Raw genomic sequence first — 19,108 nt, 5'->3', positions numbered from 1 at the left:
GCCTCAAATGCCAAAAATACCAGAACAATTCCTCCGGGATGATAAGAGCGGAGCGCTGCGCTCCAGAGGGCCGGAGACTAAAGCCCAGAGGAAGAAGAACTCAGTGTCGACCTCAGTGTTTATAAAGGTCATGAGATACAGCGGAACACTAGAGGACTGACGCCTCAATCAGAACTGAAAGACGCCGTTTTCTCAATTAACTTTCAAATCCACACGCTCAAAACATCGAATATGAGGTTATGTTTCCACACTGCTACGTTTATCATTAAAATCATCTTTAAGTTCTAATTCTAGATTCAAAATTGTAACCAGATCCATATTTATTGATCACTTTCCCCTTTACTTAATTAACTTTCATATCCTTCAAGTCACACCTTTATTTACTGACAAATGAATGCAAAAATAATTGATTAAAGCTAAAAGCTGATATTCTATTTTTGCTTGGGACTATTTTCAGCGGCGGATTAATCCACATGTGGCGCTCTCGTGAGTATTTGGGGCAACACAGTGGAAAATAGACTACAACGTGTGTGTGTGTGTGTGTGTGTGTGTGTGTGTGTGTGTGTGTGTGTGTGTGTGTGTGTGTGTGTGTGTGTGTGAGATATATCAGGTTTTGCTCGTAGGATCAATTCACAACATATGTATCCTTTAAGTCAACGATAACTTTAAAAGGTTCATTATGTGAGCTTTAAAGAGGGAATATTTTCGTGTCTGTTCCTTTAATGAATCGTTGCACATTTTGCATCTGACACCACTTATATATATATATATATATATATATATATATATATATATATGCAGAGCAGTTTGTAACGGGAGCTCTAATTTACTAGAGTTCCACACACACACACACACACACACACACACACACACACACACACACACACACACACACACACACACACACACACACACACACACACACACACACACACACACGGTTTAAATCTTGGAGGCTATATCTCCGTGGAGCACCATTTTTTTTTCCGTGGGCGGATTTAATGATGTAATGTAAATACTGGACGTTCATTATCCAGCAGTGTACGGATAAAGTAACAGCTGTTTGTGTCTAAAGGGATGAAGCCTTAACGCTGTGTTTGACTTTAATGATGGATATGCAAAAATCAATCTGGAGAAAGAAAAGAGGACTTTTATTTAATGGGAGTGTCTGCGAAGAAGCAACACAAACGTCAAGCTGCAGCATCAAACTTAGTAGGATTTAAGCTCCCCATGGGTAATAACAGTGACACTATATGGACATGAGGTAATAAGATGCACTTCAAGTATGTTTTTAATTCTACTGGTTTCTATTGTAGCCGTCCTGCACTGATGTGTCGCCGGCAGCAGTGTCAGTCAGGACGGGCCGGGGGTCTGGTGGGCCTGACAGACATTGTTCAACAGTGATGTCACCACTTCCCGTCAGGGCAGGGTGGGGGGGTGGGGGGGGAACACACGGATCAGCAAAACTGTGTGACAAAGAGCCAAAGAGCCGGTTCCACGGCCTTCTGGCTGCTCACACACACCCTCGATCTAAGCGTCGCCCTGACACTCAAATAAAACAAAATAAATAAAAAACTAATTAATGAGTCCAAGTGTCTTTAAAGCTGCATTCTCTCTAGTGGCCATCAGGGGGCGACTCCTCTGGTTGTATAGAAGTCTAGTGTAAAATGACTCTACTTCTCTCTTGATTTATTCCCTCAGTAAACATTGTAAACATGAGTTTATGGTCTCAATCTCTAGTTTACAGTCTTCTTCAATACAGCATGATGTTCATTTAGTACATTATGGTCCATTTAGAGTCAAACAGACCATAAAGCAGGGGATGATTTAGGGGCGGGGCTACACAGTGATTGACAGGTCTCTCTCTACCAGAGACGTATATACGCCGTCTTTACGTCACTCCTCCTCAGTCCAGATGTGGTCACTTCCTGTTCACTGGTTGGGGAAAAAAAAAACAAGATGGCGACGGCCAAAATGCCAAACTCGAGGCTTTAGACCAATGAGAGACGTCACGACGACTACGTCCACTTCTTCTTCACAGCCTGTGTGATTCACCTGTTGGCTCGTCTAAAACCTGTCTGGTTGATCTTTAGTGAGCACAACTACCGATAAAAGCAACGGGCAGAGCAGCTAAAATAAACCCCCTAAAGTTGTATTGAACTGTAGTTTAAACTCCGCTGTGCTTTAAGCTACAGCAGAGAGGGTTGTTTCAGTACAGACAGGAGAACATGTCCCCCGCTGGGGGTCGTCACATCCAGACAGTAAAACATCACGAATGTGAGGAGAAACCGAGTCGGCTGAATTCTTCTCACTGAGAAACCCTTGAACAGCGTCCAGGAAGTGACCTCACCACTGCTGGAGCTGGCACACATGTTGCCGGGCAACTGAAACCCTTTTTTTATTTTTTTTTATTTAGTAGTACAGGCTTCAGCAGTGGTGGAAAGTACTAGTGAGTACTGTATTTAAGCACAAGTTTGAGGTTCTTCTACTTGAATATTTAAATGTTATATTTGATACTTCTACCCCCCCGCTACATCTCAGAGGTAGTATAAATATAGTGCTCCAGACACAGTGCAGTGCGTTGTATGTACGAGTACAGCGAACACATCGTCCTACAGACTGGTTTCAGTCTATGTGAAGTACAAGGACCCCAAAATTGTACTCAAGTGCAGTACTTTAGTACCGAGATAATTCGACAGTATCATGCACCTACTTTTGCAAAACATCATATTGCGATTGTTCAACAAAGTCATGTTGTCAAATGAATGTTTACGAGCAAAATGTAAATACAAATGAACTAAATGATCTGCAGATGTTTTTGTTTGCCCTGAATTAAAAAGAAGAAGAAGAAGAAGAAGAAGAAGTCACATCTTGTGACGATTCCATTTTTGTTAAATGCTTATTTCTCCTTTATAATAAAAAGCAAAATACAACCGTCACATGTCACAGTACATCTAACAGATCTGACCTGAGCTCTACAACTCTGCAGAAATATCTGTGAAATCCATTTTAGGGTAGATTTCCCCTTTAAGTCCGTGCTTTGGTGTGTGTGTGTGTGTGTGTGTGTGTGTGTGTGTGTGTGTGTGTGTGTGTGTGTGTGTGTGTGTGTGTGTGTGTGTGTGTGTGTGTCATGCTTTCCACCTCCACCGTCTGTTTTAACTGTATATGGTCTTTATGTGGAATTTGTGATGGAAACATTAGAGAAGTAAAAGCTCCACACAGAGAGGAGCCGGTCTTGTTGCCCTCTCTGCAGGCTGGAGGTCAAAGACAATCTAATGGCTCTGTTTGACTTTCAGAGGGCGGTCATGTGTCGCCTTTGTTTTGGCATTTCCTCAAGAGGAAACTCCTGATTACCGAGCGTAAGAATACACAAGTGACTCAACCATCAACGACTCACCTCAAATGGTTCTTACACCAACAGACTGTTTACCAGACTAATGAACGTTCATGTTTGCTCTGTGATCAATAAACGGGGAAGTCACATGATCGTGTAATCAATTTGTATTTGATGTGGCCGCGTGTCTTGTTGATAACGTCACGTGACGTGTGGAGCTTCGTGAAGTCCCGCATAGGATCCTCTGCGGGACTGTAATGTGCAGGAACCTCCAATATTAAAAGGGACCTTTTAGGGGGCCACACTTCAAGAATGAATCACGTCCAGGAAGAGGCCCCCTGCTGGCTGGGGAGGGGATCTTGTCATCATGAGGGGATGGGGGGGGGGGGGGGGGACCAAGCCCCGTTCTGCTTTGTATTCCATGGAGGGAGCCCTCTTCATGAACTCCGTTGGGAAATCTGTCAATTTTAACTTCTGTGGTTTCCTCAGATGACACGTCAAAGTTAGAAGATAAGTTAAGAGCTCACATGATGTATTAAAGCCTTGGAACCAGTTCGGCGTGTATCTGGTATAACGAGCACCTTTTAAATGTACTTAAACTCAACTTTATTTATATTCCATGCTGCTCCCAGGAGGCCATCCTGTCCCACAACAATGCGACGTGAAGAGGCCACGCAAAACTAAAAGCACTAATGCTTTGCAGGAACGTTTTTCAGTTTTTGTTTCATCATTTCAATGCCGAATTGACCAACATGTCAAACTAAATGGTAAAAGCTCGTATTTTACGTTCTGCTGGTTGTGTATGTTGTGCAACGAGTAAGAAAACCTTAAATCGGGAGTTCTTTAAATGGAGTTTGGCGTGATGCATTCAGTTGTGTTTTCCATGAATTAACCCATTCAGAAAAAAAAAAAACATTTAAACTCGATCGATCGTGGGTAAAATGTGCTTTACACAGACGAAGAGGAAGCATTGGAGAGGAGAGGTTCCTCCAGCCTACCTGTCAGTGAGTGTGGACTGTGTGCCACTCATTGGGGCTTCACTTGCAGGAGTTTTCCGACGACTTCACCCAAATAACATGTTCACGATATCGTCCCGACTGTTTATAAATTAAAACAGCTCCTTTACTTTGTGTCCGAACATATCCAGCAGCCGTCGACGAGTCGCTATTCCCAGCATAAAGAGGTTTTTTTTTTTTTTTTAAATCCCGTTATTCCAATCGGAGTGTTGGATGAAAAAAAATAGCAAAATCCACAGAGATGCGAGAAATAAAGCAAAGCGCTACTTTTAGTATCGTTTGGGTGTGAATGTGTTTCGTTAATCAGCCGCTGTCTGCATCAGCAGAGACATCTGGAAAACACTCAAACTTCTGCTCGCTTTGAAAAAGTTTCCCCCAAAAAAGTTTCTCAGATTACCTCCAAATCCAAGTAGAGGATGTCTCTATTTTCCTGAGGAAATACTTCCATGATGAATATATACATATATATATATATATATAGTCCAGAGTACCCGGGGTTAGGGAAAACTTTGGCTGCTAAATCCAAAATGAACGTCCAGAGTCCAGTTTCATCGCATCCTCCTCCTCCAGGTCTGCTCACTTTAATCCTCTTAATGTGGACGACTGTCTGGAATCTTTTTTTTTTTTGCTCCAAAGTGATGATGCAAAATGGAAAAAAAAAGGAAATGCTTTGTCCCCCCCCCCCCAAAAAAAAGAGTCAAAAAGAGGAGGAAAAACCCACCTTCCATTCCGTTGCGTTCAAGAGCTCCTCGTACTTCCCTAAACTGTCAGTTTAAAAGCATTGATGTGGTTTTATTTGGACTTTTACTCGCAGTTAAACAGTGGTGGGAAGTAATTAGGAGCATTTACTCAAGTACAACTTGTAAATATTGTACTTTTTACAGTTATAACTAGTGGTTACTTTTTAGAAGACAAAAAAACCACACCATAACATCCTAAAATTGTATGCATTGTTAAAAATTGTATGCATTGTTAAAAACACATTTAACATGTTTGTTTTGTGAGTCTCATGTTTGATTTGGCTGCATTCATAAAGTAGTCCATCTACTCCTCCACCTGTAGGTGGCAGCACTGCGCTGGTCGAGAAGAAGACGCCTCTCGTGTCTAAATATAACACACGAAGAAGAAGAAAGCTCATCCATCCACAGGCCAGCAGCAGCTAGCTTAGCAGACAACGTAAACACTGGAACATCTTTGGGTCGACTGGGCCATTTTTTTCCACAGTTTAGCTTTCGATTTCTTAAAGAATAACTACACGATGCGGTTGTTTAGCTAAACGTCTTTAGGTGCGCCATGTTTGTTTGGATCTCGGAGTAACCAAAGGCCTTGGAGTTGTCCTGCTAACGAACGGTAAGACATTGATTTAGCTAAGCTAACATAGCATTGCAAATGTTTTTGAATGCGCGTTGAACTAAAATACAACGTCACTGTGTTGGAGGTTTGTCACGAAATATCTCACGCCCTCCTCTGAGTATTTTCGGATTGTATTTTAAGGTTATTGCCTATTTTGGGGTATTTCATCAACACGTAAAGACCCGATTTCCCGTTGTGTTGACAGCTAACAGCTAAATGTTTACTAGTTTGTTAAATAATCTCGGAACCTGGTTACGCAAACGCACAGTTTTGTAGTTTTTGGGCATCTGCTTTTACTTTCTTCTGCATGTCAGTCGTTCTAAGCAGCATTTGTATGAAACAAAATCTCCCCCTTTTGTTTGTGTGTTTGGCCTTTAACGCCCACAGTATTGATTGTAGTTACTGGGATGTCCAGTGGGGGGCGGTACTAGTCAGTGTCAACAGTGAGAAAGTTACGACTTTGGATATCAGCGTCATTCTGGGTTGGGTTTTTTTTTGTTCGTATTGTCATCAAATACCATGTTAAATACAAAACCAACACTGAACTGATTCTTTTAACAAGTATTGTTGTATTTATTGCACCAAATATTAATCTGATGTACAAAACTGGCTCCTACTAATGTAGTATGTACTCCTGTGTTTGAGTACCATTGGCTTTAAACTCAATGTCAAGCTTTATTATTTGAAAATTAAATTAAAACAAATCATGAGTGTTTTTTAAATAAGTGGTTGTGTGGTAGACGGACTCACACATTGTTGGTTTTGGTCTTTTCTTGGGATTTGGTGACAGTGTGAAGATCCAGAATCAACACCAGCTGTTTTATTGAACTACTTCCTGGTTCTCGTTGCTTGTTTATTTGTTTATTTACTTCCCCAAGAGGATATCATTCATACCATCGTCATTTATTCAAAATACCCTATTCAAAAACGGAGTTTAAAAATAGAACTATAGATAAGTCTAAAAATACTATAAACACTATTGCCGATGTTTGAAAAGCTAAATAAGACTCGCGGTGTGTTCAACTACGTTTGGAAACGAACAACCAAATAGACAGTTAGTTTTTCTGACATCAACACTCATGTTGTAATTGAGTTCTTGAGCTGGTTTGTCCACCAGTAACAAAAAGTCAACTCTGCTGGAGAATTCAAAGAGAAACGGTGACGCAATCCCACAATTTAAAAAATATCAAAACATCAGCGGTGCTCCAGCTTCCCACTCCTAACCAACATGACACCTTCTGTTTGCATTCAAGCCGCATGATCGTAGAGCAAATTACTCACAGCAGAGAGGAAGGCTTCTCTTTAGGGACTCATTCGTTCAATTCAACTTGAGTTCACTCCATTAAAATGTGTCATGGGACACATTAGGACTCTTAAGAAAACAAATTTAACTCACCGTCAACATGCAGTAATCGTACATGAAAGATAATTATCTTGTCAACACGTGTAATTAACATCCTGCTTTGGACGTCACGTTGCCTTCAGTGATCAGAACAAATGACTTTCTGTCTCTCGTTGTCATCGAAGCTCTTTTAAAATAAACGGCGCCTGGGAGAAGCGTCGTCCTGCAGCAGGACCGTTTGTGAGAACTCGTTGTCTAATCGTTCGTTATCTTGTTTCCTCTCCACTCAGCCCATGATTCAGCTGGAGAAACCGGTGCTGACTGGAACCATGCCGGTGGTGTGGCCCACCATCCTGGACCTGGGCCGGGATGAGTGCAAGAGAATCCTCAGAAAGCTCGGTAACTACGGTCGTGCGATTAAAAAAGAAAAAAAAATATGTGAAGGAACATCGCTGTTAAAGAAAAAAAAAAAGAAGCATTTTTACATCTTAATCGGGCCAATAAATCCATATTTGAGTTTACTTGAAGTCACATCCTTGTTGTTTCATTTGCTTCTCAGAGCTGGAGGCTTACGCTGGTGTGATCAGTGCCCTGCGAGCCCAAGGAGACCTGACCAAGGACAAGAAGGATTTGCTGGGAGAACTCACTAAAATCCTCGGGTAAGTGTTCCCTACACATTCTAAAACTTGACGACCGAGAGAGGACTTTTGCTTTATTCTAAATATCATTTTGCCCCCCCCCCCCCCTTCCTCGTCCTCCCAGTATCTCAACAGAGCGCCATCGCGCAGAAGTCCGCAGGGCTGTGAACGATGAGCGCCTCACCACCATCGCATACCAGTAAGTGTGTGGAGCAATAAAGCAGATTTATGCACTTTATGGATCCACTATTCAGCAACAACGACCAAATAAAACGGCCTCTTCAGTTCAGAGATCAAACTTTTCTTCTGTTGCGACTACGCACGCTTCTCTGACCGTGCCGATCTTTTTATATTGTGAACATGGCTCACCGCTGCAAACTGGGAGTTGTAGTTTTCTAACAACTAAGCGGCGCACGGCGTCTCTTTCAGCATGTCGGGTCCGAACAGCTCGTCCGAGTGGTCCATTGAGGGACGCCGGCTCGTCCCCCTGATGCCGAGGCTCGTCCCTCAGACGGCGTTCACCGTGACTGCCAACGCCGTGGCCAGTGCCGCGGCCAATCAGAACGCCTCCCTGCTGTTGCCGGCAGAAACGGGAAACAAAGAAGGTTTGGCCAGCAAAAAGCTGCATTCACACGGAACTAGGATGGCAATAAGATTATTTTTGTGTCTAATATTTGATGTAATTATTCCAGGAAGTGATGAATTATTCTTAATATTCTGTCGCGATGTTTGCTCTCCTCCCTGCAGTGGTTGTGTGTTACTCCTACACGAGCACCACCGGCACCTCCACCGGTGCGACGGCGACCAGCGGCGCCATCGGAGCGACTGTGAAATCCCCCCGACCGCCCAGTCCCTCCTCCAACGTGGTGGTGCTGCCCAGCGGGAGCACCGTCTACGTGAAGAGTGAGCTTCTTTAGCTCTGCACGGGCCTTTTTTAACACGCGTACTGATCCGCCTAAAGGGGGCGCCACAAGACTGGTTTACAGATTACTAACAACAGAACAAAGTTACTCTTAAGCATGAATAGAATCTCTTTCTTCCTTTAATTTCCTAAAAGTCTCGTAGGATTTTGTTGGATTGAATTTGACAATTTTACACAAGCATGTCCTGCCAATGTGTTAACCAGCTGGTGTGATGTTCACGGCACCAATTTAATGAATAGATAAGACATAACGACCGTCATCCCTGCTACATCCTGACTCTCCGTCCCCCCCGTCCCCCCGTCCCCCCAGGCGTGAGCTGCTCCGACGAGGACGAGAAGCCTCGCAAGCGCCGGCGGACGAACTCGTCCAGCTCGTCGCCGGTGATGCTGAAGGAGGTTTCCAAAGTGTCGATGCCGCCGGTGTCCAAGAACATCACGGTGCCGGTGAGCAGCCCCAAGATGAGCAACATCATGCAGAGCATCGCCAACTCGCTGCCCCCCCACCTGTCCCCCGTCAAGATCACCTTCACCAAGCCCACCATCCAGACCACCAACACCACCACGCAGAAGGTGAGTGGCGTCTCTCTACGCCAGTGGTTCCCAACCTCTCTTTTCCTTTAAGCCCCGCCTACTTGTTTCAAGAAAACCTGAGCCCCTCCCCCCCAAATCACTCTTCTTCATTCAGGTGATCATCGTGACGACTTCTCCCAGCTCCAACTTTGTGCCCAACATCCTGTCCAAGTCTCACGCTCACAACAACGCCGCTCTGTCCAAGCTGGTCTCCACCTCCATGCTGACCGCCACCGCCCAGAAACAGACGGTGGTCTTCCCGGCCAGCGCCAGCACTACGGCCAACACCGTGGCGGTGACCACCGTGGTCCCCTCTACGCCGTCAGTGGTCATGTCGACAACATGTAGGTCCTTCCTCGGCACCACCATGAGTATTTTAGACCATATATGGAGCTTTTAAACGTCCAGATATCCATTGATACGCAGCATTATTAGCATTATTAGCTCTGTTTTTGGCCTCTTGAGCTACTAAATGCTCCACTGTGTTCACTAACAAACTGTTAGCATCACAGTCCGGCGTTCACTGTTGCAGGCGCTTCAGCCGGAGTGAAGGTGGCTTCGGCCAGACTTCCTTCACCCAAGACCCTGGTGGGCTCGCCGGCTCAGATCCTGGCCCAGTTCCCCAAACAGCAGTCCCCCAAACAGCTGCACCAGAGCTCAGCTATGGGAGTCGGCCACAGCCAGACCACCAGCAGCTCACAGGGCTCCAAGCCCACCATCCAGATCAAACAAGAGTCCGGTGAGCTGCTTTCTTCATGTCGTCATGTCTTTTTTTATTCTAGATCTATTTCTTTCTTCTTAATTTATCTCTTCCTTTCTTTATATTTCTTTCTTCTTTTCATCTTTCTTTAGGCTCTTATCTTTTATTTCTTCGTATTTTCATTTCTTTCTCTTTATTTCTTTTGTAGTCTCTTTCTTTTTTTTTAAATTTAATTTGAGTTCTCTGGAAGTTATAGCTGTATATTTAAAAGAACAGATTTAAAAGAGAGAATTTGTGCAAGCATAAATGTTGTATTAAGATTTTTCGATATTTCCTGTTTTCTTGGACAAAGGGACCCTCGACACACAAACATACAACATAATTCTTTCTACATTTGTTTGCAGAACGTGAGTGTGTTGCAGCATGTGAGTGCTCTTTCTTTGTATTAAATCAATGTGTTGTTTGTTTACAGGAGTGAAGATAATCACTCAGCAGGTTCAGCCCAGTAAAATCCTGCCCAAGCCTTCGTCGGTGGGTTTGTCCGGCAGCAGCTCGTCTCCCATCATGGTCGTCAGCAGCAATGGAGCCATTATGACGACCAAGCTGGTCACCCAGTCCACAGGTAAGTGATGCTCGACCCCAGCACCGAGGCTTTGATCCCCGGGCCCAAGTTCTTTAAATAGCAACGCCGTATTTTGTGCGCGTGTGCGCAGCTACCCAGGCCGCCTACACCAGACCGACCGTGAGCCCCGGCCTCGGAGCCAGGATATCGGCCTCCGGCGGCGGGACCACCTACGTCAAGACCACCAGCGGCAGCATCATCACGGTGGTGCCCAAGTCTCTGGCCACGCTGGGCGGCAAGATCATCAGCAGTAACATCGTGTCCGGTGAGCCAACGAGGAGAGATCCACGTCGCCGGTTAATCTCACGTAATCTGTAGAGTTTTGATAAATGTGTGTGTGTGTGTGTGTGTGTGTGTGTGTGTGTGTGTGTGTGTGTGTGTGTGTGTGTGTGTGTGTGTGTGTGTATGTGTGTATATATATATATATATATATATATATATATATATATATATATATATATATATATATATTCCCTCTGCAACAGGCACGACGACTAAGATCACCACCATCCCCATGACCTCCAAGCCAAACGTCATCGTGGTTCAGAAAACCACGGGGAAAGGAGCGACCATCCAAGGACTGCCCGGCAAGAATGTGGTCACCACGCTTCTAAATGCCGGGGTCAGTGAAACGTCTCTCTCTCTCTCTCTCTCTCTCTCTCTCTCTCTCTGGCTCCAGGCCGACCCTTCTTCTACCTGGTCTGAGGCTGCGGTCGAGATGATTCATTAATCGTCGGCGATCCCTCCCGAAGAACATTTTAATTGGCAACTTTTACCAAAAAAAAAAAAAAAAATGGCAACTATTCACTCATTCCAGCGTCTGAAATGTGAATATTTTCTATTTTTTTGAGACTCTTGATTCGTCACATTGGTCGGACAAAACAAGACAACGATGAGATCAAACTATGAATCGGTTAAATGAGTAAACCAATCGGTAGACTTGTAGTGCAAATGGTCATGAATACACTAATACACCTTTCAAATGATTGTGATGGCATAAATGTTTGTTCACGTTTTCTTGTAGGACTTGGTGCAGTCTGTGTGTCGATTTGAGTCCATTCATTTCACTGTTGTGACGCTGTCTTTCTTGATACAACCACTAGGTGTTGCCAAAGTTTGAAACCTTCACATCCTACACAAAGGTCCTTTTAAACATTTTATCAAATTACATTTCCTGAATTCAAGGTTTTAAACATTTTTGTTAAATACAGTACTGTGTTTCATTTGTGTTCTTAAAAGAAAAAAAAATTCTGATTTGAGAGTCGAGATGTTCAGATTGATATCGCTCGTTTGTTAAATGTGAAGCTCCAGTTAGCTTAGCTTAGCACAAAGACTGGAAACGGGGGGGGGCAGCTAGCACTGACTGTCAAAATGTAGAACTGTTAGCTTCCTTATGTCTTAAAATAATACAGCGACTTATAGACGTAGGGCTGCAACTAGCGATTGTTTTCACTGTTGATTATTTTCTTGATTAATCAAGTAGTTGTTTGGGTTATTAAATGTTTAAAAAAATGTTCATCAGTGAGTCACAAAGCCCAAGATGGCCACCTCAAACGCTCTGTTTTTCGTTGCAGCTCTACTTTGTTGCACAGGAGTATTTTTTTTTTTTTTTTTTTTTAAAGTGGACAGCATCTAAAGGAACATTGCTGGGGATTGTTTGTCGCCGTGATGCGTTGTGTGTTGTAACGGTCTGTGCGTGCGCTTCAGGGGGAGAAAGGCCTGCAGGCCGTTCAGGGCACCAAGCCGGCCATCATCACGGCCTCCAGACCCATCACCAAGATGATCGTCACCCAGCCCAAAGGCATGAGCTCCGGGTCCCAGACCACCGCCACCAAGATCATCCCGACCAAGATCGTCTACGGCCAGCAGGGCAAGACACAGGTGAGGCGCCGCCAGCTCGTCGCGTGTTCCCCGTTTTGTGTTTTCTATTTACCGCTGAGGGTCATGTTCTACTTTAAAGGCTCATCACTAGACCCTGGTTAACCACATTCAAATGAGGTTATCGTACGCCTAACATCAAGAGAGTCGCATGATCACAAGTACCCGCAAGTCTGATGTCTGCTGAACACAGAAGAGCAGTTTTTAGACTTCTTCTTCTTCTTCTCTCTGGGTAATGCTTGACATTTTCCGGGGGAAGTTAGATCTTTGGTCATTGAAACAAACGCGCATCAGTTTGAATTGAGAGAAAAATCCCCAATTCTGTAGGCGGACAGATGGATAGCGGGGCTTTGACTCTGACCTTTTTCCATCTTCCTCCATTCACTTCCCCTCATTCAGAGAGAGAGAAATGAGTCTTTCCCTAAATGCTGCCAATGACCGACGGCAACTTAATCTGCTGCTCTTCCAGGTTCAAACGGCTGCAGACCGCGGCGCCCGTCTCCCGTAGCGGATCGTGTTTCTGTTAAAGCTGCGTGGATCGGAGCGAGTTGTAAACACAGCGTTTACTTTAGGAAGGTACCCGAATCGGGAGATTTGGATTGGAAGCGTAGTTGGCCGTTCAATACGAAGATTTGTTTATTTGGTCCTTATTTTTTTCATATCGTCTATCTGGCAAGAGTTTGATGATTTGAAATGTCTCCATCCTCTGATTGTAAGACGAGCACATGTTTATTGTGGCTCTGACTTGGTCACATGAGAGGGGAAACTCCCCAGAAGATCCGCTATGTTTGGTTTGATTTAGTATTTTATTTGTATTCTGTAATCGGCGCCCTCGTCAGAAGCTACTGTACAACGAAAACCGACGGCTGTAGGCGTTGCTTTCAGTTCCTGGGGATTTTTTTTTCTTTCTTCTACCGTTTTTAAAAAGTTAAAACAAGATTAGTTCTGTAGAAATTCATATTTCTGACAACCAAGAACGCCTCATATGAGGGGTTGACAGTATACCTTGTGACCTACTGAGAAGAGAGAACTGAAGACGTAATTAACTAGACACATATTTATTTTGATGGCCTTTTGGGGGAATTTGTGAGAGGGTAAACCCCATGGTGCTAATGTACCTTCATACACATGAAAGAAAACAGTGGGCTCTATTTCTAACAAAGCATCTTATCATGAATGAAATGCTGATTTCTTCATGTGCTTTGCGTACAAACGCTACATTGTACTTCTCAATATCTAACTCGTCACTTTAGTCTAAATTTAGCCTGAATTCACTTTCTGTTTTTAGTCATCAAGAGGAAATGGAGGTCAGTGAGTCAGCGTACTGTAAAAGTCCAGTAGAAGGTTCCTTCCTTGTCTCCTCGTGAAAAGGGTTGGTTTTTTTTTGGGGGGGGGGAGTTTTTTCATGTATGTGAGGGTCCCCTGTGAGGCTGATTTGTGATTTTGGGCTACACAAAATACATTAAATTGAATATACAATACGTACTGTATTCAACACCCACAGTGATGATCCGCTGTGCAGATGTCGGTAAAAACCACAAGCTAGAACTACCGAAACGACGACAACAATCTGAAAATCACAAAGTCACAAAAAAAACCCCGTCAATTTCGGTACTGAAGTTACCACTTTCCAGTGACGGGAAAAAAAAAACCACATTTATGACCGGGCTTACTGATGGCGAAGCAGACGAAAATATGACGTAGTTATTGACGGCAACGATTCGGAAACTTGTATTGACGTCACCGTGCAAAGAGTCGCCTCTCACCAACGAAACATGAGAGACTGATTGAAACATCCAGCGTCTGCAAACCAAACATCCACAAGTCCAGGAATTCACCAATTCGACACATTGTGTGGACGGGAGCCGCTGCTTTACAGAACACTCTTGTGTTCCTTTGGTTTCCTTCCAGGTCCTCATCAAGCCGAAGCCAGTGTTCCAGACGGCGGTGGTGAGCGAACAGACCCGGCAGCTGGTCACCGAGGCGCTGCAGCACGTGACCCGCTCCGCAGAGCTGGTGCAGGTTCAGGCTCAGGGTCTGGGTCTGGCTCACGACGGGTCCGCGAAGGACGACTCCGGGAGCCCGGCGGGCGAGCCGTCCCACAGCGGCGCTCAAGGTAAAACTCGTAGAGACGAGAGGCGCCGGCCGGGGTCGGGGTGAGTCGGCTGTAAATTACAGTTTCGTCTCGCGTTGGTTTCCTCCAGAGCCTCAGCCCGTAGTGCACCTGGTGTCCTCCAAAGAGCATGATTGGACAGAGCAGGAGATATCGGTGGAGTCCAGCCCGACTATAATCTACCAGGAGGTGTCCGGTGGGGAATCCCAGTCCGCTACGTCCACCATCAAAGCCCTGCTGGAGCTTCAGCAGACGACAGGTGAGCCTTTTATGTCACAAGGAGACGTGAACGGGGGGGGGGGGGGGGGGGGTTGTATCACCTGTACACATGATGACTTCATCAAAACAGCTGTTTGTGGTTTCTGGAGCCGTTAACAATGCCCACAGTGATCATGTGCCTTGTGTCTGAGGTTTCACAATAAGCTCATTGGGGCTTCAAACCTGTGGAACTGGGTCGATTAGTAGACAGGAAGTGAGAAAGGTAAACCACGAAATACTTCAAGGTGTCGTACAAAAGAACTCTCATTTCAGAACTTCCAAGGACATTCCCCCTCCCGCCTCCTGGTTGTAAAATCCCCCAAAAAGTGAAGAAAATGTGATTTTATGAAACAACAGATTTAACCCTAACATTGTTGACCCTCCGCTCTGCATACCAGTGAAGGAGAAAGCCGAGTCCAAACCCAGACACACCATCGACCTGAGCCAGATGGCGGTGCCCCTCCAGCTGAGCCAGGACAAGAAGCCCGGTCCAGAGTCCCCCAGACCCTCCACCTCGGAGGCTGAGCCCAGCACCGAGTACCTCACAGCAGGTAGTACGCCTCGCCAGCCTCCTGACGCACTCTATGAAATACTCCGATGTTACACAACAGTGTAGACGTACTCTGGATATGTACTTAAAGTACCACAAGTAGATGTACTCGTTGTGCAGACTGGGCCATTTCATAATAATATATATAATATATAATATATAATATATCTGGATTCATCAACATTCATTAGTTGATTTTACTTCACGTAAACTTCAAACTAAAAACATCAAATTTAAACAACGAGGCACACAAAGCACGTTGTCTTTGTTGATATTGTTTTTCGCCTGACTCTACATCTGTGATTTTAAAAAGGTAAAGTCAGCAGCAGAGTGGGCGTGGCCTCCGAGGACGACAGCAACGTGGTCATGTCCTCCAGCCAGCAGCCGGGGAAGCCCTACAGAATCGGCAGCCAGGCGACCGCGGTGAACAAACCGGCAGCCGCGGCGGCTTCACACGCCGTCGGCCACATGGTGAGGACGCGGGGGGGGGGGGGGGGGGGGGACTCTGGAAACTAAAGAGGCGTTTAAGTGGGTTTTCAGGACGAACTCACTGACCAATAAGAGAACCAATATAGTGGCGTAAAAGTATAATGTTGGGTTGTTAGCCGGTCCATTCAGTTAGCATCTATTACTGTGGATTATAGCATTAAACCGTATTGTTAGTAATTAACCGAGCTAATAGCTCTGGGGTTGATGTTCCCGTGTTTTTTTGAGACAATGGAGGCGACGGGAATTTTTATTTTGTGGCGCCACAAACCACTCCGGATAATCCAGAGCACACCGGCAACACTTTTCATAAGGAACTATTTGGGGAATTTACTGACATTACTGAAGTGACACCAAAGCATATAGTGTTGACTCTTATCATATTGGGTTTAAATATTTATAAGCAACATTAAGCATATGTAATACATAAACATTCATGAACAAATTCTGCTAAATGTGACGGTTTTATTGGAACGTTTGTGATAGTTTATCGGGCTCCAAAGTTATTTAAATTGCCGTATAATTGTTAAATTACGTGTTTTTTTTATCATTTACATTTAACAAATTAAGAGTGAAAGAGAAATGAATCATAAGATCATGACTCATCAAGTCACACTGGCCCCCAAGAAGTAGAACTAGCCCTCAACACAAGTGTAGCTGCACACGTCACGGTGAGGTCCTGCCTCTGCAGTGGCTCCGTTGGCTCCATGAGGAGGAGGTCAGACACCTCCCCCCTCCTGATGGCACGTCTCTCTTCTTTGTGCCTGTGTTCCAGCCCTCTGACGGCCACGCTAAAACCGAGGCCGTGTTGGAGGCGGGCGAGCTGGAAGGCGACACCTTGGACCCCCAAACGGGCTTGTTCTACCGCTCCAGCCAACCGACTTCAGAGCCCACGAAGCAAACCGGCCACTCTGCAGCCGCTCCGCCGGAGGCCGAGCAGAGCTGGCTCAGCTCCGCCTCCGCCTCCACCTCCACCTCCGCGCAGCCGCCACCGCCGCCGCCGCCACAACTGCACAGCAAACCTCAAATCAACCAGCCTTCCTCTTCCTCTTCCTTCCCTTCAACTCTTCCTCTGGTGAAGAAACTCCCAAAACTACGAGAGCAGATTCAGCCCAAACCCCAGGTCTTAACCACCCAGAGCCCCAAAGACAGACCGCCGGCAGCACCGGCCCAACCGGGGGCAAAGGTACCGAGTAACCCGGTCACGCCGACCAACAAGCCCCCGTTGACGCCGCAGCTGCCAAAGCTCCAGCAAGCGCCCACGTCCCACCACAGACCTCTGCACACGCCCATGTCCCACCCGCCTCCCCTGCAGGCGCACCACCCGGTCAGCACGGAGAAGACAGCCTCCAGCCAGGTGAGCGCTCGTACGCCGTCGACGCTGCCGAGAGTAGGAAGTGAAAACAACGCGGGGAGTTTTGTTTGTTTTCACTTTAGCACAAAGGCATTTTTCGGTCACGCCTGTTCACATTGGATTTGAAAAAGAACCGCCCCGAGGTAGAAATTCACGGCCAAACTTCTCGAGGCATCTGACCGAACCAGTATAGTGTGAAAGTGCCGGGGTTTTTCCTTCCTTCCTTCCTTGTAAAAAAAACCCTAATAAAACCGTTTTGTCACGCTCACCTCGAACACACCGATAAAGCAGCGACTAATTGATTTATAGCTCTATCAACGCTGGTTACTTACTTACTCATTTGTTGCAGGCTGAATATTTTACTGTGGAACTATTTACGTCTCTGTGAATGTAAATATGTCTCAACGGTAATAGAACTGCAGCACTTAAAAGTTTCCTGAATTTCCATTTTTTTTTTTTTTTTTTTATCTCCACCACAGCAGCCAATCATCACACAGAGCGCCACCGTCACCAAGATCACCTTCGGCGGCCCCCACCACACGTCGCAGGTCTTCAGCAGCGGCGAGGCCACCGCCAAGCTGATCCCGGAGTCCAGCTCCCGGCCGTCGGGGGACAAGCCCTCGGTGTCCTCGGACATCCTGAAGATCTCCATGATGGAGGCGGAGATCGACCCCAGCACGGAGCCCATGGTGGTGGACTCCTCCAGCGACCGCGGCCCTCTGGGCAAAGCCCTGGAGGTCCGGGCCGTGTCGGGCACGCTGGACTCGGGTCAGTTCATCAGCAGCTCCGGGGCCTCCGTGCACCATCACTCCCACAACAAGGCCCAGCAGTTCGGCTGCATGCAGGGCCTCAGCGCACAGAGGAGCAAAGAAGACCTGGAGGTCATCGAGGTGAGACGTTTGTGACGTACGATGTATTGATAAATCTATTTTTTTTTTTCTTTAATGGGACAGGATACATTTAGTTATCTTTGACTGAAACCCAAATGTGACTAACGCATGCAGGTGATTCCTCAGTATTCCATCCTGCCGGACTCCAGCCAGTCCAACGTGGTGGTGGAGCCCAGCGGCTTCCTGGAGATCACCAACTACACCAGCCAGCAGCTGGAGGAGGACAGCCCCATGGAGCAGGAGGTGGACAGCAGCAACGACGAGGCCACGGCAGCCAGTGACCAACCGTAGAGCCTCTGGTGGACAAAGACTTTATGGCTTGTCTAGTGCAGGAGCAAAAATGTAAAATATTACGTTTGTTCATTATAAGTACTTGTTTTCCTCACCACAACTAATGGCACATGTGGTTGTTTTTTTTTTTTTATTGCCAGTGAGGAGCGCTGGGATGTAAAATGAGGGAGCGAGGTGAAAGGATTAGTTTTAGTGCAGTTGGAAAAACAGCCACTCCAAACAGACCTTCCAGGACAGTTGCACGTCCATGAAATTGATTATTTTGGAAGTTTTGGCACCAGTCATTTCAGTACCATACAGCCGGATCAAACCCACCGCAGTCCAGAGTATTTCAAAAACATGTTCCCCAATTTAGTGTACAACGCGTCGACGGACTGAATCTCAAGGTTTTTCTACCAGATGAACAGTGTTTTCTTTAGACTGAGGTGCAGCTTTTTTTTTTTTTTTTTTAAACAGTGAAATCTCGTAAAAATGCTTTTGGGATTTTGAGAACAAAGCTGGAGCAGATTGAAGGAACACAACCCAGACGAGCGCCCTGGAGGAAGGATACCATGTGTGTTACTGTTCATTGTAACTGATGTAATGTAAGAAAGAGAAAACACTAAGAAATGTACCTTTCTTTTGTAAGATATATTCTGCAGTTTAAAAAGTTGCTGTGAGAATTTCCCCCGAGTATGCATTTGCTTCTGCATAGTGTGTTTTTAAACTATGCATTTCTTTTATACATTTTCAAACTAGATGACTAGTTGAGAGAAATCATTTAATCTGCACAATAAATCCGCTGAGTAGAA

At 45.5% G+C, this 19,108-nt stretch overlaps 2 protein-coding genes across 6 annotated transcripts in view; one reads left to right on the top strand and one right to left on the bottom strand.

Annotated features, from left to right (window-relative positions):
- arhgef12b (Rho guanine nucleotide exchange factor (GEF) 12b) overlaps positions 1-4,991 on the bottom strand; it is a 29,961-nt gene extending 24,970 nt beyond the window's left edge. Inside the window, exon 1 of one of the 2 annotated variants that reach the window (XM_068735006.1) lies at positions 4,333-4,991. In XM_068735006.1, the coding sequence (XP_068591107.1) occupies positions 4,333-4,364 (32 nt within the window). In that variant the 5' untranslated portion in view covers positions 4,365-4,991. The remainder of the gene's footprint in view (positions 1-4,332) is intronic. The other variant, XM_068735005.1, reaches the window with a different exon arrangement.
- A 483-nt stretch (positions 4,992-5,474) lies between these two features.
- emsy (EMSY transcriptional repressor, BRCA2 interacting) lies at positions 5,475-19,108 on the top strand. 4 transcript variants are annotated; one of them, XM_068734967.1, is made up of 21 exons: positions 5,475-5,700; positions 7,336-7,444; positions 7,605-7,704; positions 7,808-7,882; positions 8,113-8,288; positions 8,431-8,586; positions 8,916-9,175; positions 9,291-9,519; positions 9,708-9,914; positions 10,348-10,497; positions 10,589-10,762; positions 10,983-11,119; positions 11,601-11,639; positions 12,205-12,378; positions 14,287-14,491; positions 14,580-14,747; positions 15,145-15,297; positions 15,610-15,767; positions 16,558-17,139; positions 17,619-18,026; positions 18,141-19,108. In XM_068734967.1, exons 2-21 carry the CDS (start codon positions 7,339-7,341, stop codon positions 18,315-18,317), a joined length of 3,834 nt encoding a protein of 1,277 aa, XP_068591068.1. In that variant the 5' UTR covers positions 5,475-5,700; positions 7,336-7,338; the 3' UTR covers positions 18,318-19,108. The 4 variants fall into 4 exon arrangements, with proteins under 4 accessions (XP_068591068.1, XP_068591069.1, XP_068591067.1 ...); XM_068734968.1 differs by having other exon boundaries at positions 17,616-18,026; positions 18,153-19,108; XM_068734966.1 differs by having other exon boundaries at positions 17,616-18,026.

This window comes from Cebidichthys violaceus, unplaced genomic scaffold (assembly GCF_023349555.1).
Source record: "Cebidichthys violaceus isolate CVI_PGR_0920_01 unplaced genomic scaffold, fCebVio1.0.p SCAF_69, whole genome shotgun sequence".
Lineage (NCBI taxonomy): Eukaryota > Metazoa > Chordata > Actinopteri > Perciformes > Stichaeidae > Cebidichthys > Cebidichthys violaceus.
This window is presented reverse-complemented; position numbering and strand designations above follow the sequence as displayed.